This window comes from Pongo abelii, chromosome 20 (assembly GCF_028885655.2).
Source record: "Pongo abelii isolate AG06213 chromosome 20, NHGRI_mPonAbe1-v2.0_pri, whole genome shotgun sequence".
NCBI lineage: Eukaryota > Metazoa > Chordata > Mammalia > Primates > Hominidae > Pongo > Pongo abelii.
Window position 1 is genome coordinate 15,929,580 of NC_072005.2, and position 21,274 is coordinate 15,950,853.

General features: G+C 44.9%; 1 protein-coding gene across 1 annotated transcript; it reads left to right on the plus strand.

Annotated features, from left to right (window-relative positions):
* The first annotated feature begins 7 nt into the window (after nucleotides 1-7).
* LOC100455064 (cytochrome P450 4F11-like) lies at nucleotides 8-19,420 on the plus strand. The gene is given in 12 exon segments (XM_063720385.1): nucleotides 8-205; nucleotides 3,638-3,782; nucleotides 5,754-5,807; nucleotides 5,898-6,025; nucleotides 8,279-8,400; nucleotides 9,079-9,349; nucleotides 10,725-10,791; nucleotides 10,988-11,117; nucleotides 18,275-18,408; nucleotides 18,489-18,553; nucleotides 18,768-18,850; nucleotides 19,246-19,420. Coding segments are annotated over 12 exon segments (1,572 nt in total).
* Nucleotides 19,421-21,274: the final 1,854 nt, after the last annotated feature.

The window sequence follows — 21,274 nt, forward strand, 5'->3', positions numbered from 1 at the left end:
CTGCAGGATGCTGCAGTTGAGCCTGTCCTGGCTGGGCCTCGGGCCCGTGGCAGCATCCCCATGGCTGCGTCTGCTGCTGGTTTGGGGCTCTTAGCTCCTGGCCCATGTCCTGGCCTGGACCTACACTTTCTATGACAACTGCCGTCGCCTCCAGTGTTTTCTGCAACCCCCGAAACAGAACTGGTTTTGGGGACACCAGGGCCTGGTGAGTTTGTCAGCAGGACAGGTCTGGGATCTCAGGATGCATGGAGTTCCTGAGGGTCAGGAATGGGGCTCAGGGAACTGGGTTTTGAGGGTGGCTGGGGTGTGGGAACACAGAGAAGAGAGGGAGGCGGCTCATTCATTCCTCTGCCTACTCACTCATTCCTCTCCCCACTCACTCATTCCTCTCCTCACTCACTCATTCCTCTACCCACTCACTCATTCTTCTCCTCACTCACTCGTTCCTCTGCTCACTCACTCATTCCTCTCCTCACTCATTCCTCTCCTCACTCACTCATTCCTCTCCCCACTCACTCATTCCTCTCCTCACTCACTCATTCCTCTACCCACTCACTCATTCTTCTCACTCACTAATTCCTCTGCTCACTCACTCATTCCTCTCCTCACTCATTCCTCTGCTCACTCACTCATTCCTCTCCTCACTCACTCCTTCCTCTCCCCACTCACTCATTCTTCTCCTCACTCGCTCATTCCTCTGCTCACTCACTCATTCCTCTCCTCACTCACTCATTCCTCTCACCACTCACTCATTCCTCTCCCCACTCACTCATTCCTCTCCTCACTCACACTCATTCCTCTACCCACTCACTCATTCTTCTCCTCACTCACTAATTCCTCTGCTCACTCACTCATTCCTCTCCTCACTCACTCATTCCTCTCCTCACTCACTCATTCCTCTCCTCACTCACTCATTCCTCTCCTCACTCACTCATTCCTCTCCTCACTCACTCATTCCTCTCCTCACTCACTCATTCCTCTCCTCACTCACTCATTCCTCTCCTCACTCACTCATTCCTCTCCTCACTCACTCATTCCTCTCCTCACTCACTCATTCTTCTCCTCACTCATTCCTCTCCTCACTCACTCATTCCTCTCCTCACTCACTCATTCCTCTGCTCACTCCCTCATTCCTCTCCTCACTCACTCATTCCTCTCCTCACTCACTCATTTCTCTAACCACACTCATTCCTCTCCTCACTTACTCATTCCTCTCCTCACTCACTCATTCCTCTCCTCACTCACTCATTCCTCTCCTCACTCACTCATTCCTCTCCTCACTCACTCATTCCTCTCCTCACTCACTCATTCCTCTCCTCACTCACTCATTCCTCTCCTCACTCACTCATTCCTCTCCTCACTCACTCATTCCTCTACCCACTCACTCATTCTTCTCCTCACTCACTCATTCCTCTCCTCACTCGCTCATTCCTCTCCTCACTCACTCATTCCTCTCCTCACTCACTCATTCCTCTCCTCACTCACTCATTCCTCTCCTCACTCACTCATTCCTCTCCTCACTCACTCATTCCTCTCCTCACTTACTCATTCCTCTCCTCGCTCACTCATTCCTCTCCTCGCTCACTCATTCCTCTCCTCGCTCACTCATTTCTCTCCTCACTCACTCATTCCTCTCCTCACTCACTCATTCCTCTCCTCACTCACTCATTCCTCTGATGTGCCCTCCCAAGTCTTTCTCACCTCCCTGTCCTCCCACTCCAGCCTGCTGGGATCTTTTTCCTGCCTGTCTTCCCTGTATTACTGCACCTCTGAGGGGCTCCTGTGGGAGTGGTATGGGTGCACAGAGCAAAGATCTCCTGGCATTTGCACCTTCTCCACTGCTGGACTTGAGGCCTCCTGAGCCCACTGTCCAGGGACTACTCCCTGCCTGGCCCATTTGCTTGTGTCTGCCCATCTCTGTGCTGCTGCTTTCCCACAGGAATTAGCTCTGAGCCCCTTTCCATACACAGGGACACAGAGGGTCCAGAAGAGAAGCGTGAGCAGTCTCCTGCTGCCTCCTTTTCTGGAGGCACCTTCCTCCTATCTTGCTCTTCCTCACTAGCATGTCCCAGTCAGCCTTGTTACCTGCCTGAATAAAAGTTGGCCACTCCCTTCTCTTTTCAGAAGCTGTCCTTGACTCTGCAGACCTTGGCCTCCGACTTAGGCCTGCTCTCCCATTTGGGGGACATGGCCTTGGTCTGCTCTCTTGTAAATGGCAAGATTGACAGGCGTGTCCATGGGTGCAGTGGAGGGTGAATAGGACGCACTAGCACAGAGCCTGGCCTGCAGGAGATGCTTACTGTGGACAGTTTAGAGTCACTCCTCTATGCCTGGTGGCTGCTGAGAATGGAATGTCCCCAGTGTGGGAGGAACAGCAGCCAGTGCGGACCAGCCAGGACGTGAAAGGGATGTAGGAACCAGCCTCAGGGACATGTCCTGAGGCCACACTGCTGTCCACAAACCTCCTTCCGTGGGGACTTTTCCATGTGGCTGTCCCCAGGTTGAAACAATTTCCAAGATGAGAAAACACATCTTCTTGAGCAGACAGCTTGCCTTCTCCCTCTGCTTTGGTATTTACTCTTGGATCTTTTATTTATTTACTTATTTATTTATTTATTTATTTTTGAGACAGAGTCTCGCTCTGTTGCCCAGGCTAGAGTGCAGTGGTGCAATCTCAGCTCACTGCAACCTCCGCCTCCCAGGTTCAAGTGATTCTCCTGCCTCAGCCTCCTGAGTACCTGGGACTACAGGTGTGAGCCGCCATGCCTGGCTAATTTTTGTATTTTTAGTAGACACGGGGGTTTCGTTGTGTTGGTCAGGCTGGTCTCGAACACCTGATCTCAGGTGATCCACCCACCATGGCCTCCCAAAGTGCTGGGATTACAGTCGTGAGCCACCACGCCTGGCCATTATCTTTGGATCTTGGAGACAGCCCTAAGAGAGAAGGAGCAGGGGTCAGCAGAGATTCTCTGCAGCTGTTCAGAATCCAGACACGCTGCTCAGGGCAGAGGCTGCACCACATCTGAAGGCTGCAGGGGGAACTTGCTGTGGCTCCTGGTGGGGAGGTGCATTACTCAGGGTTCTCTTTAGAAATTGAATTGACAGGATATCTTCCTGCTTATATCTCATGTATATATGAGACAGAGAGAGAGAGAGAGAGAGCGTGAGAGAGAGAGAGTTTATTATGGGAACTGGAAAATGTGATGATGGAGGCGAAGAAGTCCCATGATATAGCATCTGCAAGCCAGAAACCAGGGACACTCGTGTTGTAAATTCAGTCTGAATCCCAAAAGGCCTGAGAACCTGGAGTTCTCATGTCCAAGGACAGGAGCAGATGGATGAGCCAGCTCCAGAAGACAGCGCACATCCACCCTTTCCTCTGTCTCTTTGTTGTACCTGCACCATCAAAGGATTGGATGACACCCACCCCCACTGGGGAGGCGGATCATCCTTCCTCAGTTTACCTATTCAAATGAGAATCTCTTCTGGAAATACACCAATGGACACATCCAGAAATAATGTTTTCCAGCATGTTTTATCTGGGCATCTCTTGGCTCAGTCACATGGAATTCATGGTTAATTCAGGACACCTAGAATTAACCATCACAAGGGCTGACAGCCTCTGCCTTGCTTTCAGGTCACTCCCACGGAAGAGGGCATGAAGACACTCACCCAGCTAGTGGCCACATATCCCCAGGGCTTTAAGTTGTGGCTGGGTCCTACCTTCCCCCTCCTCATTTTATGCCACCCTGACATCATCCGGCCTATCACCAGTGCCTCAGGTACCCGTGCAGAGCTTGTGGTGGTGGGGGCTGGGAAACATCAAAGGTCTTCTAGCCTCTCCCCTCCCCAAGCTTCTGTGTGGCCCCTGCAGGACTCAGGCCCCTCTTCCTGCTTCTCTCTCAGCCATGTTCCTCTTTCCTTCATGTATTCACGAGCCCCCATGTCAGCGTCTCCTCCCTCCACTGCCATCTCTCTCTGCCTTTGTGTTCTGGGCACCACTGGGGCTCCAAGAAGCCTCAATTTAGAGCCCTGTCCTCAAGGAAGCCCCATGCTTGAGGAAATGGATCTGGACAGAGACATCTCAAACTTTGTGGAGTCAGGAATTGGCAAGAAGGAGATGGGTGTGACAACTGGGAGAACAAGGTCTTTCCTGGGGGCAGATTGGAAGGCTTCCTGGAGAAGGAGTTGCTGGAAAAATGAGTAAAAAGATTTTAAAGCAAGGGGAAGGGTGATGCAATGGACATCATTAGTATCCAGGTCCCCCTGCCAGGCCTGGCATCAGCCTTGTCTGTCCCTAAGCCTACAGCACTAGGGGGATTTGAGGCTGGTGGAGAATCTGGGCTGCTATTTATGTGATGTTCAAGTCTGGTGAGTTTATCCCTTTTACCTCATCCTGTCACCCATCCACCCTATTCATGGCTCTCCTGCTCCAGGCCCCAGCAATCTCCAGTAGGAGATCCCACCCCAGTCTGGGGCCCTTTCTTTACCTCTGCTCATCCTGTGCTTGAACAGGCCAGACTAAGCAGGGGCAGGGGAAGCATCCCACAGAAACTATGGCTGTAACCTCAGGATGCTGAGTGACTCTGGGCAGGTCCTCAGCTCTCTCTGGCTGCTGAAGTCTCTTTCAGTTGCGAGTGATGGAAACTCAAACTTATGTGGTCTAAGCAAATAAAGAGAATCAATGTGCTGTAAGTCTGGGGAGAGTGGTCTTCAGGCATAGTTGGATCCAGGTGTCAATTAATCCACATCACTGGGAATCTGTCTCCTTCTCTCGATTTTACCATTCTCTGTGTCACTTTGCCTTTTCATATGGTGTCAACGATGAGTCTCAGAAGCCCAGTTCCAATCAGAAAGCCCACCTTTCTCCCAAGCGTCCCATAGATAGCCTATGTTTTCTACATTATATTTGATTGTATCTGGTATATGCTTCCACCTGGGATCATACAGAGAAGTCATCATGTGCGGGGCTCAGTTGTGGCTGAGGACATTTGGGGCATGTCAGAGTCTTTTTGGTTCTTCTCTGAGACATAGTGTGAGATTGTCTTTTTATTCTACTTCAAATGTCTTGGCCATGTTTGGTGCTTGTCCAAGGTGTAGGACCCAGGGAATCTTTGAGAACTGTCTGAGATATTATTTGAGTCTTAGTAGAGTTAGGTCTTAGGGTAGATTTGAATTATGCTGAAGAATAAGCTTGGTTATACCCTGGCCACGTTTAGGACATTAATGACATCATATTTAAATGTTATCTGGGACCCATCATTGGGGTACACAGAAGTCATATCAGACCATCCCAAGTCCATGGCAGAGCATGTTGTGTCATTTAGGGTTTGTCATGTGTGTTTTGGCCATGTCAGGGAATGTTAACAATGTCAGGGCAATATTCCAGGTCCCAGATCCATGTCAGAAGATAGCAGAGAGTGCTGGGAGTAGACAGAGTGTCCTAGATCCCTGTAAAGGCATTCTGTAGAGTGTTGAGCTATGCTCAGCTGTTGCAGAACATGTTGGACCACGTAGGAGATATGTCACTATGTGCTGGGGCATGCTGTGTTATTGCTCTACTCTGTCGCTGCAGCCTGGTCTGGTCTCTCTTTCCTCCACCATCCTCCCTTCTTCCTCTACCCTTGGCCTTCTTCCTGCTATGCTGGGTGGGATGAGTGGAAGTGCACACCCCTGGCTGGGAGCATTCCTCCATACCCAAAGTCCTTCTCTTACCCCTCTCCATGGCCACTGATGGTCCTCAATCATGTCAGCTGCTGTCGCACCCAAGGATATGATTTTCTACGGCTTCCTGAAGCCCTGGCTGGGTGAGTAATTGAGGTGAATGGGGTTGGGGATATCCTTTAGGGATAAAGGAGGGTGCTGCCCTTGACCACTGTCCTTGGTTGCCCTGCCAGGGGATGGGCTCCTGCTGAGTGGTGGTGACAAGTGGAGCCGCCACCGTCGGATGTTGACGCCTGCCTTCCATTTCAACATCTTGAAGCCTTATATGAAGATTTTCAACAAGAGTGTGAACATCATGCACATGAGTCCCTTGAACTCTGAGTCCCAGCTGGAGCCTTGGGGCAGAGGGACCACAGGCATATCTGCTCTGGAATTTTGGTTGTGCTTTGGGGCCAATGCTCTTCCTCTCTGAGCCTTGGTTTCCCTATCTGTAAAATGGGAATAATAATCTCTACTTAAAAGGTGGTAATGGATTCACGTCCCCAGCACATAGTATGTCTCAGAATGTGTGAGTTTCCATGCTTCTCTCACAGAAATCCTTCAAACTCAAGAGAGTAAAGATGAAGATTGCATAGTAGCAATTGCTGAGTACAAACCGCCTGAAAACTCATTGGTTTAGAGCAAGAAGTGTTTATTATACTTAACAAGTGTGTGAGACAGTTGGCTGGTTCTTCTGCATGTGGATGGGATCACTCTTGGTACATGAACAGCTGTGGGTCATGTGGGCAGCTTTGCTGATCCTGGCTCAGTTTATTCACATGTTTGTTTGGGGCTTTGCTAGCTTTAGGCTGACCTAGATGGCCTCAGCTGTGACACCTGGACTTTTTTCCACGTGTTTCTCTGCCTCCAGGAGGCACCCTGCTGTTCACATGGCACAGACTGGGTTCTGAGAGACGGCCAGGAGACTGTAATGTCTCTGGACATTTTCTCTGCAATGTTTCAAAGTTCAACCAGGCTTAGGTCAGCACAGACTCAAAGGATCATAAAACAGTCTCCATCTCTTAATGGAAGTTGCTGGAAATCACCGTGCAAAGGGAGAAGTGAAGAATTGGGAGTTGGGATTTTGTGAAGTGCTTAGGATGTTTTTCTTAATTGCAAGCTGATAAGCTAGCTTTGTTAATACTTCATGGATTCTGCAAGGAGATACGAGAGTCCTGGGTCAGAGACAAACAGCGATTTATTACTCACAGCATAGCAGGCAGCATGTTCTTGGTTTGCATAATTTCTCCAAACCACCCAAATCCCACGGGGTGCCACAGAGAGGTTTGAATAGTTGCCTGGTCATGCAGTACAGTGCATGGAAGGAAAGGAGCACTAGGCTTAGGGAATCTGCTTTCTTTTTTTTTTTTTTTCTGGAGTCTCACTCTGTCACTCAGGCTGGAGTGCAGTGGTGTGATCTCTGCTCACTGCAAGCTCCACCCTCCAGGTTCACGCCATTGTCCTGCCTCAGCCTCCTGAGTAGCTGGGACTATAGGCACCCATCACCATGCCCGTCTAATTTTTTGTATTTTTAGTAGAGATGGGGTTTCACCATGTTAGCCAGGATGGTCTCGATCTCCTGACCTCGTGATCCACCCGCCTTGCCTCCCAAAGTGTTGGAATCACAGGCGCGAGCCACCGCACCCAGCCGGGAATCTGCTTTTTTAGCAAGCAGAAGCAAGCCTGATACGTGTCCAGGAGCAGTCATTGTCTTATCTCTCAATGTTGTTCTCTGCAAACACAATTCTGAGAAATGGCCCAAACAACTACAGGGTGTGTGTGTGTGTGTTTGTGTGTGTGTACATATGTGTGTATATATACGTGTGTGTATATATAAATGTGCCATGGTGGTTTGCTGCACCCACCAACCCATCATCCAGGTTTTAAGCCCCACATGCACTAGGTATTTGTCCTTATGCTTTCCCTCCCCTTGTCCCCAAACCCCTGACAGGACCCAGTGTGCAATGTTCCCCTCCCACAATAGGGATATTTTTGAAATGAATTTATAGCAATGGAGATGAGTAAAACCAACATTTACTGAGCACTCACCATATCCCAGAAACAGTACCATTTGCCAACTCCATGATACATATTTTGTAATTTAATTTTAATAACCCCGTGAGGCTTTGGTTGGTTTTGCCCTGTTGCAGACTATGAAACTGAGGTCCAGAGAGATTAGGGAGCTTGCCAAAGTTCAACCAGATAGCAAGTGAGCTAGGAGTGGTGGAGCAGTGATTCTGTCTTGGTTTATCTGGCCCCAAAGCATGTTGTCCTAACTGTTACTGAAGATTTGATAGATGGGACCTATGGGAGTGCAGGAGGTTGACCAAGAGCACACAGACCATAGGAGGCTGAACTGGGACTTGAACCCAGGTCTCTAGACTCCCAGCCATGAGTCTTTATCTCCTAATAGTAACAGTTTCCACTCCTATCCAAGGCTGGTCCTTCCTGGGGATGGGTACCTGGGGCAGAGGACAAGGAGGATGATTGCGGGGAGTCCATCTTGATGTTTGGGTCTGGGAAGGTGCTCCCAGGAGGCAGTTCCCAGCTTTGGCTCTGTTTTTTCTCTGGCCAGGACAAGTGGCAGCGCCTGGCCTCAGAGGGCAGTGCCAGACTGGACATGTTTGAACACATCAGCCTCATGACCTTGGACAGTCTGCAGAAATGTGTCTTCAGCTTTGAAAGCAATTGTCAGGAGTGAGTCCTTTCCTAGGACTTGAGAACTTGGGCCTCAAACCCAAGGGAGTAGGTTGGAAAAGGATGGCTGATCGGGGTAACCAGAAGTGCCTTTCTGAAGGCACTTTCTGTGTGTCATAGCTGGGCTTTGAAAGATGGGGATGGGGAGAGAGACAGTAGACATGAGATTGTGGAAGTAGACAGGGGATAGATTTCAGGACATTGAAAATCAGGAAAAGTGGCATGAACTTTATCAGGAGGTTCCCAGGAATCTTTTGAAGGGGGTTGAGCCGATGACAGATGTAGTCACAGCTGAGCTCTGTGGAGGTCTGCCTGTCATGTAGACGCTACATGGAGCAGACATTGAATGCAAGTCGGTTATGGTGGGGGCTGGGTCAGAAAGAGCTGGAAGACGGTGAGGTCTGAGTTTTGTGAACAGTTTTTGGAAGGAAAAGAGTCCAGGCTGGATACTGGGTGGGAGAGATGGGAGAGAAGCATGGTGTCCAAGCTATGCTCTGGGTACCTGGGTGCATGGAGGCAGCTCTCAGAGATGGGATGCCTCAGAGAAGAGAGTTTGGAGAGTCAAGTCTCCTGGCTGTTTCTGGATACTCAATTTCCTGATGGGCAGTAGCTTCTAGCTGCCGGTGAGAGGCGCTCCTGGGACTTTGCATATGTTAAGTTGTTACCTCCTTCATGCAGGAAGCCCAGTGAATATATTGTCGCCATCTTGGAGCTCAGTGCCTTTGTAGAAAAGAGAAACCAGCAGATTCTCTTGCACATGGACTTCCTGTATTATCTCACTCCTAACGGGCAGCACTTCCGCAGGGCCTGCCACGTGGTGCACGACTTCACAGATGCCGTCATCCAGGAGCGGCGCCACACCCTCCCCACTCAGGGTATTGATGATTTCCTCAAGAACAAGGCAAATTCCAAGAATTTAGACTTCATTGATGTGCTTCTGCTGAGCAAGGTAGGCTTCTCTGGGATGTGAATTCAAGTAGCAGAGTGGAGATTTATGCCTCTGTCAAATGAAAGAAGTTGGACTTGATCCAAAGGGCACTGGGAGCCATGGAACATGCTTGAAAAAGACAGGTCAGAGATAGGTTTGAGAGATGACTCTGTGGAATTCAGCTGGCAGGGGACTGCTAAGTTTGAAATAGTGAGGAGCCTGAGATTTTACTCTACTTACATGTTAGCAAGTTAGGCTGACACATTTTTAGCATATCTATATGTCTATGTCTGTATCTATGATGACAGATGCACCAAACACCTGGATCACAGCAGCCTATTCATCATTCACAGCAATAGCAGCAACCAGAGTAGGATTGTAGAGCTGGCTCTCCATTCCCGTATTCCTTCTAGGGTAACATAATGTTTTTACCTGTAAATACACCAGAATGCACTGCAGAGAGGGGCCCCACAGTATACATCTTGGGGCTTACATAGGATAGCTAGCACATCTGCCCCTTCTTCCTTCCAGAGCGAGAGTGGGAATGAGAAAGACAGAGAGAGAGAGAGGATGTTTGCTTTGTTCTGGAATAAAAACTACTCCTTTCCAGTGAGATCGCCATGCCTGTAGGTTTATAGGTTTATAACCCAGATGCCTTCTGGAAAGATAAGAAGGATTCTCTGAGTTTACCACTCTAGAATGTGAGCAAATACATTCAGAGTAATACTTCATTTCTTTCTTTCTTTCTTTTTTTTTGAGACAGAGTTTCACTCTTGTTGCCTAGGCTGGAGTGCAATGGTGTGATCTTGGCTCACTGCAACCTCTGCCTCCCAGGTTCAACCGATTCTCCTGCTTCAACCTCCTGAATAGCTGGGATTACAGGCATGCAACACTGTTCCAAGCTAATTTTTTTTTTTTTTTTTTTTTTTTTTTTAGTAGGGACGGGGTTTCTCCATGTTGGTCAGGCTGGTTGCGAACTCCCGACCTCAGGTGACCCACCTGCCTCGGCCTTCCAAAGTGTTGGGATTACAGGCATGAGCCATTACGCCCAGCCAATACTTAATTTCTAACCTCCAAGCGAAATTGCCATTGAAATATGCTGCAACCCAGGTTGCCAGTTAATGCTTTACTCCAAAAGTCCTCATTATTCGAAACAAGAAAATATCCATAGGTCATTGACTCTTCCCAGCAGGTCCAAATAGGAGGTGAAGAAGCCAGCGGGGAAGCCTGTGGGTGGTGGGCTGTGATGGTGGTGACCAAGAGACATCTAGGAGTGCATGATGGGCTTGGGTTTCTGGAAGGAGGATGGATCTTCAGAAATTGTCTTAGGTTTGACTCAAGAGCCTTCAGAGCTGGTGTGATTTGGGGCAGGGATATTGTCTTGCCTTCTCTCCAGGATGAAGATGGGAAGGAATTGTCTGATGAGGACATAAGAGCAGAAGCTGACACCTTCATGTTTGAGGGTGAGGGTCTCAGTGTGGGACTACAGTGGGGACAGGGGCCTCTCCATCCCAGGGACATAGTGGGTGGACCCTGGATCACTTCATTCTGCCCATCCTCCCCCCCCTACATTCTCCTGAGGGCCTCAAAGTTTGGGTGCTCTCCACCCTCTGGTGCTGAAGCAGCCCAGAAACCCAGTTTTGCTTGGCTGCCCCTCAGGCCATGACACTACAGCCAGTGGTCTCTCCTGGGTCCTATACCACCTTGCAAAGCACCCAGAATACCAGGAACGGTGCCGGCAAGAAGTGCAAGAGCTTCTGAAGGACCGTGAACCTATAGAGATAGAATGGTGAGTGCAGGTGCTGGCCTGTTCCTGATCTTTTCTCATTGGTTCTGCTCCTCAGGTGGGCGGAGGGAGGAAGATTTTTTTTTGTCAATTCTTCCATTATCACTTAGTGGGAATCAGTGCAAATCTCAGAAGCAGGGCTTAATACACAGCCCGGCCAGCAGGGGATGGTTTGCAGGCTTTTGGGACCTGGGCTGCTGGGAGAATTGGTGACAGCATGTGAAGGCAGATCATGCCACTTAGCATGTGTTCAGCAAATGAATTTCTCCTCTACCTCCTCTTTTCACTGAATTATCATGTTTTTTCAAACATCTTCACTTTCTGAATGTTTGCTCTTCCATACCCTAATTTCAATCCTGTTGTACAGTCTAGGGATTTATAAGGGAGACCTGAGGGTAAAAGTCATTCATTCCTATCCAGAACACCTGCATTGTTCATCCATCCAGTCTTCATTCAGCAAACGCTCCCACACTGCATTCCTATCCCGTTTTGTATCTAGCACCTTTCGGTGCTCTGGAGACCTTGGAAGGATCCAGCCCTGTGATCTGTTTTCCAGGTGCTCCCAGCCTCGTGGGGGAACAGTCCCAGGACAGGAAACTCCCAGCCCACATGGGCAGTGATGAGGTTGAGAACAAGAGAAGCATGACTGGGGGTACAGAAAGTGTCTCACCCGGGCACGGTGGCTGGCACCTGTAATCCCAACCACTCAGGAGGCTGAGGTAGGAGGATCACTTGAGGCCAGTACTTCAAGATGAGCCTGGACAACATAGTGAGAATTTTTCTCTAAAAGACATGAATAGATGAAAATAAAAGTGAGGTGTCTCAGTTGAGATCCTTAATAATGATCAGTAGATATTTGGATGCAGTAGGGCTCTAGGTCAAGAAGAGAGCCTAGGCAAAGGTCGAGAGAGGAGAGAGGGAGGGAGAGAGAGAGAGAGAGAAAGAGAGAGAGACAGAGAGAGAGAGAGAGAGAGAAAGAGAGAGAGAGAGACCAAGAGCAAGAGAAACAGAGAGAAGAGAAAGAAAAGAGGGAAAGAGAGAAGTGGCTTGTGTGCAGGGGGAGGGAGAAGGTCATAAAAAGAGAATGGAGAGACAAGGAAAGAGAGAGAAAGAAAGAGAGAGGGAAGACAGAAAGAAACAGAGAGATGAATAGAGAGGGAGAAACTGAATCATGATGAGATGATGAACCTGGAGATAGCAGCAGAGCCTGGGTGTGGAATACATGGAAAAAAAAGTCAAGAACTTCAATTTTAACTCAAGGGCAATGGGAAGGGACAGGTAGCAGAACAATCTTTTTAGGGCTAGTGTAGAGGGCATACTGGAGAGGACCAGTTGTAGAAGGAAGTCCCAGGGAAGGACATTCTGAGGTCTGAGCCAGGCCAGGAGCTGGGGATGGAGAGGAGACATTGAGCCGGACAGGCCTTTTGAAGGTAGCGCCCTTACATCCAAGCCTTTGCTCAGCACAGAGTCCTGTAAGGTGGAGAAACATTTTTATGCTTTTAAAACCAAGATTTCAAGCAAAATTACACATTGTTAAAAAAAGTGTCCAAAAATTTTGATAAAAAATGAGCTTCCTCCTTAAGCCTCACACTCCTCACTCTGGAAGTTTCCATCATCAATGGTTTTCTGTGTGTCCTAGAAAATGGCTATCCTGATGCCCACTGTATATGAACACATGCTCTCTTTTTCTATATGTGTAGGAGTACATAAAATAGACACAGGTCTGCACACTAACAATGTATCTTTAAGATCTGTTTTTCTCAAAATATGAGTTTTGGAAAATGAGTTTGTTTTTCAATTTGTCTTTATTTTTAATTGACAAATTTTGATTATATATATTTATGGGGTACACTGTGATGTTATGATGTACACAATGCAGAATGATTAAATCAACCTGATGGTCATATCCATTACCTCATATACTTATTATTTTAGCAGTGAGAACGTTTGAAATTTTCTCTTTTAGCCGTTTTGGAAAACATAATGTATTATTATTGACTGTAGTCACCATGCATATAATAGATCTCAAAACTTTTTCCTCTCATCTAATGGAAAGTTGTACCCTTTGACCAACATCTTCCTGTTCTTTCTTCCTCCCTCCTCTGGCAACCACCATTTTCTTCTGTTTCTGCGATTTCTATGTTACCTATTTTAGCTCTCACAGATAATTGAGATCATTTGCTATTTGTCTTCTTGTGCCTGGCTTATTTCACTTAGCATAATGTCCTCCAGAATCATCCATATTGTCACCAACGACAGGATTCTTTTCATTTTAAAGACTGAATACCATTCTATTTTGCATTTATATATGGAAAACGAGTGTCGACTTACAAAAACAATGATGAGAACAGATTCTTCTTGGACTCAATGAGACTTTACAGATAAGACAGGGTTTAACCTTGACATTCCCACCACCCCACCTAATATCCTCCCTTTTCCTAAAGGGATCTCCTGAGACATCAATTTGTCATCCAACTGTCTGCTTACCTGTCTATCTATCTATCTATCTATCTATCTATCTATCTATACATCTATACATCTGTCCATCCGTTCATCCATCCATCCATCCATCCATCCATCCTTTATCCTATCTATTCATCCTTCTTGTCTATCCATCCATCCATCAATCTATCTCTATCATCTATTTCCATATATATACTATGTATTTCATTGATATAAATAGGAGTCAGTGAAATATATACATATTTATATATTTTAATATATATTAAATTTATTAATATAGTTATTTAATTTAATAATTAGGAGTCAATGAAATGTATATATTTCATATACATAGAAATATATATTTCTATATATATACCATATACTTACATATAGTGTGTGTATATATATTCTCTCTATATATAGAGTAGTATATACATACACACTATATATACTATATATATTCCTAATTATTAAATTATAATATGTTATTAATATGTTTATTTAATTTAATAATTAGGAGTCAATGAAATGTATATATTTCCATATACATAGAAATATATATTTCATATATTTTATATATATGAAATATATATATACACACTATGTATTTTGCCCTTTGCTATTTACACACATGCATTTTTGTGGCTTATTTTTGCCACTCAACAGTGTGTCTTACAGCTGTTTTTTTTTTAGTATGGTATAACAGTCCATATTTTATTTGTTTCACACCTTTGTTGAAAGCACTTATGTATCTTTCCAGTTATTGTAGATATGGCCAATTTGCCTTCCAGAATCTCTGTATTGATTTACCTTCCAGCCTGCATTGTGTGACATAGCTAGTGACCTATTTCCTCCTTTTTTGTAGTTGCATTGTATTCTATGGTACTAGTGTTCTGTTGTGTGGATGTTTATCTAAACCTCTTTCCAACAATGTATATTTAGCTTGTTTCAGACTTTTGCTAAATTAAACCTGCTGCAGTCAGCATGTGTGTACAGTGACCATTGCTTATTTGTGTGAATATTGCTGCAGGACAAATTCCCAAAAGTGCAATTGCAGAATCAAAGGCCATTTTACTCTACAATTTTAATAATAATAAAAAATCTATTCCTGTTAGCTGAGTTTGATGGCACCAGCTTTCCCACAACTTCGCCAAGAGTATTACATTATTATTATTATTATTATTTTCAACTTTTATTTTAAGTTTCGGGCTATGCAGGTTGGTTACATAGGTAAACGTGTGCCATAGTGGTTTGCTGCACCTATCAACCCATCGCCTTGGTATTAAGCCCAGCATCCATTAGCTATTCTTCCTGATGCTCTCGCTTCCCCAACCCCTCCCTGTGACAGGCCCCAGAGTGTGTTGTTCTCCACCATGTGTCCATGCGTTTTCCTTGTTAAGCTCCCGCTTCTAAGTGAGGACATGTGGTGTTTGGTTTTCTGTTCCTGCATTAGTTTGCTGAGAATAACGGCTTCCAGCTCCATCCCTGTTCCTGCAAAGGACATGATCTTGTTCATTTTTATGGCTGCATAGTATTCCATGGTGTGTATGAACCACATTTTCTTTATCTGGATTATCATTGATGGGCATTTGGTTTGATTCCATGTCTTCACTATTCTGAATAGTGCTGCAGTGAACATATGCATGCATGTATCTTTATAACAGAATGATTTGTATTCATTTGGATCTATACCCAGTAATGGGATTTCTGGGTCAAATGGTATTTCTGCCCCTAGATCTTTGAGGACTCACCGCACTAAATTTTTGTCAGTCTGCATATTTCTTCTTTTAGTGAACGTTTCCTTAAATAAGAGTGGGATAGAACATCTCTTGCCATTTTTTTTTCTTTTTATGGAAGAGATCATCTTACATTGCTGTTTCCCTTTGGGTTATTTTCCCATATTTACTTATAAGACTATGTATTAAAATAAATATTTTTTTCTGTCTTTTGTTGCCTTTTGACTTCTTGGGGACACTTTTGGTTAGTTTATATGAAGCCAATTTTGTCCACATTTTCTTTTGTAGATGTACTATCCATCCATTTCCCAGGGTTTTGTGGGGCTTCCTTTACCAGATGTGGGTTTTCACTTATTCACATATCTGTCTCTGAGCTCCCTATTCTGTTCTTTGGTCTGTTTTTCTGTTCTTGCAGCTTTGCCATGCTACATTTATTACTGTAACTCAATAATAGGTCTTAATATCTGGTAGAGTGACTTTCTCTTCTGTTTTTATTTCAATAATTTGGGGGTGGGGTACAGGTGGTTTTTGGTTACATGGATGAGTGCACCTGTCTCCTAAGCAGTGTACAGTGTACCCAATATGTAACCTTTTATCCCTTGCCTCCCTCCCAACATCCCTCTCTGAGTCCCCAAAGTCCATTATATCACTCTGTATATTTTTGCATCCTCATAGCATAGCTTCCACTTATAAGTGAGACTATATGATATTTGGTTTTTTATTCTTGAGTTACTTCACTTAGAATAATGGTCTCCAGCTCCATCCAAGTTGTTGCAAAAGACATTATTTCATTCCTTTTAGTGGCTGAGTAGTATTCTATGGTGTATATATGCCACATTTTCTTTATCCACTCGTTTGTCAGTGGGCACATAGATTGGTTCCGTATCCCTGCAATTGTGAATTGTGCTACTATAAGCATGCGTGTGCATGTGTCTTTTTCATATAATGACTTCTTTTCCTTTGGGTAGATACCTAGTAGTGAGATTGTTGGATGGAATAGTAGATCTATGTTTAGTTCTCTAAGGAATCTCCTTACTGCTTTCCACAGAGATTACATTGCAGCAGCAATGTAAAAGTGTTCCCTTTTCACCAAATCCACACCAAAATCTATTGTTTTTTGACTTTTTAGTTATGGTTATTCTTGCAGAAGTAGGGGGTATCTCATTGTGGTTTTAATTTGTATTTCCCTGATGATTAGTGATGAGCATTTTTAAATATGTTTGTTCACTGTTTGTACATTTTCTTTTGAGAAATGCCTATTCATGTCTTTGCCTACTTTTTGATGGGGTTACTTGGTTTTTTGCTTGCTGATTTGAGTTCCTTGTAGATTCTTGATACTAGTCCCTTGTCAGATGCATAATTTGCAAATATTTTTTTCCACTATGTGGGTTGCCTGTTTACTCTGCTGATTGTTTCTTTTGTTGTGCACAAGCTTTTTAGTTTAATTAGGACTGATTTATTTATTTTTGTTTTTGTTGCATTTGCTTTTGAGGTCTTAATCATGCATTCTTTGCCTAAGCTGACTTCCTCTTCTCTAATATTTTATTTTCAGATTGACCTAGCTCTTCATGATATTTTCTTCCCAAAAAAGTTTAGAGTAAGTTCATCAAGTTCCTAAAAATTAGATAGATTATCATTTGCATTGAATATATTCTCTTGTTTGACTTGAATATATGATTGATATGTGCAAAAACAGGTAACATCATAATATTGACACATAGTTTGTCATAGTAAAATGGTTATTAATATATTCAAATAATATTTAAGCTTTTAATAGAGCTTAAAATATTTGCTTAGATATCATATGCATGTTTTGTTAAATCAATCCTTACATATTTTGTTGCTATGGTGAAATGTATCTTTTATTCAGATAGAGGGAAATATATAAATTCATTTGAAATACAGAGACTTTATGTCTCTTGTTAAAATTTAATTCAGATATTTTATATTATTATCATTATTATTAATATCTTATCTTTTATCTTTTTCCAGATGCTTGTTATTTTCGTGGAAAAAAAATCAACTAAATCTGGTTGCCATGTCTTATAATAAGACAATGTTTAGATTACTCAAGTATATAGTTTTTTTTTAAAGGCTGTTAAAAGCTCTAGAAGAAACCATGGGAAAATTATTTTATAGCTTCAGAGTAGAGAGGATCCTATTTTGATACAAGTCCCAGGAGCTATACAAGAAAAGACTGACATACTGTTAAATGAGAAAAGATATGGAATATGTGTATAGTATATGATGTACTCATATTTTTAAGATACTAAAAATTAGCTCTAGAAAGATACATAAAAATAATAATAACTTAGGCAACCTGTGAGGAGAAGCAGGTGACTTTGGGCCATGGGGTAGAGGATGTTTTATAGTTTTTAAATTTAGAGCCACTTAAGTGTACAATGTATTAAAATTTCAAACAGTCACAGAAAAAGAAGAAAGATTAAGCAAACAATTCAGCTCCCTTACTGGGTCTTAAATGTTTATAAATGTTTTCCAGTGAAGTGTTCTGTTTTTCTAAGTATAAAATCACCATCTGCCACCGCCACATTTCAAATTGCATTCCTCTCTTTTTTTTTCCCTTGTGTAATTGCATTTGCTACTATCTCTAATACAATGATGAATAAGAGCAAAACACTGGATCCGGGTATTTTGTTTCTTATTCACTTGCATTTTATGTTTGCTTTCTTGCCATAAAGGATATTTACTTTTATGCCAATATGTTAACCTCTTTAATAGTTGGCTTCAGAGTGTTGTGTTTTCCTCAGAATAATCTTTAAAAAATCGGCACCATTTTTTTCTGGTACTTTTCTAATTCTCTGCTTTTCTAATTTTTTTCTGCTTTTTAAATTCTCCAGTATTTCATCCATGTAGAATTTATTTTGTGATAGGGAGAAAAAGTCTTGCTTGGAAACAGAGAAACTGGAGAATTTTGTCTTTGTTCCCTTAATAATGATTGGGGCTGGGGTGTTTTCTTAGGGACGACCTGGCCCAGCTGCCCTTCCTGACCATGTGCATTAAGGAGAGCCTCCGGCTGCATCCCCCAGTCCCTGTCATCTCCCGATGTTGCACCCAGGACATTGTGCTCCCAGATGGCCGGGTCATCCCCAAAGGTGCTCACAGCCTCAGGGGGAGGAGCCTCTTGGGTAGCAAGAGGGGTCCCTTGTCCTGACTGCCCTCTTCTCTCCCACAGGCATTGTCTGCCTCATCAGTATTATCGGGATCCATTACAACCCAACTGTGTGGCCAGACCCTGAGGTACTGCCTCCCTTACCCCACCCTTTTTGGAGTCCATTCTAAGGTTCCTAGAGGAGGTGACAGGGTTTTGACCAGGAAAATCCAACATCACCTCCCCTCAATGGAGACACATCTGCCAAAATGTCTCTCCAAGGCCGGCGGTCTTGGAGACAACTGGGAGACCCCACCCAACTGGGAGACCCCACCCAGCAGGCCTTCTTGGTCTCACCTGCAGGTCTATGACCCCTTCCGTTTCGACCAAGAGAACATCAAGGAGAGGTCACCTCTGGCTTTTATTCCCTTCTCGGCAGGGCCCAGGTAAGGGTGGCCTGTGTCTGAGGCAGAGATGGCATGATGGGTGCAGGGGCCCAAAAAGGGGGAAGTTACAGATGGTCCCAGTTCCAGCTCTCCTTCCCTCCTTCCTCAGGAGTTCATGGGCAACTGTTCACAGAATGGGGTTGGGAAGGTCCTAGAGGGGTCTGCGGTGTGCTCAGAGTCCCCTCCTTCATCTGTTGATCTGAACTGGGGGTAGGAGCCTGGGCCAGGTTTGGGGGATATGCAAGCATACATGGGAGTCCTATGGACACTTAGCCCCTCTTTCTGCCCCTCAAGCCGATCTGGGTGTGATTCGGGGTCCTAGGCCAGGTTCTAAGCATGATGGGGCCGGGATGGGGGTCATGGGCACAGTCAGATTCCCTCACTTTCGCCCCCAGAAACTGCATTGGGCAGGCGTTCGCCATGGCTGAGATGAAGGTGGTCCTGGCGCTGACGCTGCTGCACTTCCGCATCCTGCTGACCCACACCGAACCCTGCAGGAAGCGGGGTGTGATATTGCATGCAGAGGGTGGACTTTGGCTGTGGGTGGAGCCCCTGGGTGCGAACTCATAGTGACTGTCCTACCCACCCACCCACCTTTGCAGAGTCCCAGGAATAAAACTATGCTGACACCTCTGCTTGAGCCTCATTGACAGCCAGCATGGGGCTCCTGGGGACTGGTGGGATCTAAGAAAGGGAGGTGAGTGGGTGGAGGCAGGGTGATGTCTCTGAACCCAAAACCCTGACGGCCTTTCTGGCTGAGCAGAGGGCACCTAGGCCCTTAGTGGGTTCTCCCAGAGCCCAAGTAAAAACTTTATCCTGTGGGCAGTAGGGAGCCCTGGGAGGTGTTTGAGCAGGAGAGGGAACAGGATTAAGAATGGATTTAAGGAGCAAGACTGAGACTCTGATTCAGCGAGAAGCAACCGTAGGGGCAGATCCCTTCATCTGTCCTGGGAATGTCCTCCCAAGACTGGAGTCCTCAGCTCAGAACAAAGGGAAAGGGGTGCAGCTGCCACCCTGGCAGGCTCTCAGAAATTTTTAGTTCCTTTTTCCACCAACATCTCACTCCTGTTTCTCTCCCTCCCAGTGCATTCCCTCTGTGACTCTCTTCCCTTACCTTCAGAGGCATAGGATCTGGAGCCAGACTTCTTGGGGTCAAGTCCTGGCTCTGCTGCGTGACTTGAGCAAGTTAATTCCTCTCTCTGTGCCTCGGTTCCCTCAACCATATAATGGAGACGACAGCATTACCTATATCAGGGTTTTCCTGAGGTCTCCATATAAGGGACTCAGAACTGTGCCTGGCACACAATGAATGCTAAATATATGGAGCCATTATTATTTCCTCTCTCAGAAAGTCTGGCTGTTAAAGAATGTTGTCTTTCAAGAGCGTTATTTCTACCGTGACTTTAAAGGCTGTGTTTTGGAACTCAAAGGCGACAATTCTAATATCTGTGCTCCTTGAACAATCTCTTCTCCTACAGGGCTGTGCATATAAGATATATATATATATATATATACATTTTTTTCTTTCCTGAGGGTGGTGAAGGCACCTGACTGTGTGAGGTGGTAGGAGAATGAGAGAAACCTCAGTCAGTGTCTCAAAATAAAATCCTGCTACAAACATTGATCTCTTTTCATAGCCTAAGGGATGTTGCATCACTAAACGCTGTTGACTTCTCTAATCTCTTCTCTAGCTGATCTCCTTCCCTTGCTACACTCGGTTACTCTGGCCTTGATTCTGATCTCAAATTCATTATATTTTTTATTTGGGACCATTGTATTGCCTTTGCACCTTTATCAAAGACTAGTTGCCTATATTTATTTGGATCTATTTTTTGGGCTTTTAATATTCTGTTCCATTGACCTATTTGTCTTTTCTTTTTTTTATTTTATTATTATTATACTTTAAGTTTTAGGGTACATGTGCACAATGTGCAAGTTTGTTACATATGTATACATGTGCCATGCTGGTGTGCTGCACCCATCAACTCGTCATTTAGCATTAGGTATATCTCCTAATGCTATCCCTCTCCCCTCCTCCTACCCCACAACAGTCCCCAGAGTGTGATGTTCCCCTTCCTGTGTCCACGTGTTCTCATTGTTCAATTCCCACCTATGAGTGAGAATATGCGAAGTTTGGTTTTTTGTTCTTGTGATAGTTTACTGAGAATGATGATTTCCAATTTCATCCATGTCCCTACAAAGGACATGAACTCATCATTTTTTATGGTTGCATAGACACATGCACACGTATGTTTGTTGCGGCACTATTCATAATAGCAAAGACTTGGAACCAACCCAAATGTCCAACAATGATAGACTGGATTAAGAAAATGTGGCACATATACACCATGGAGTACTATGCAGCCATAAAAAATGATGAGTTCATGTCTTTTCTTTTACCAGTACCACAACATCTTGGTTACT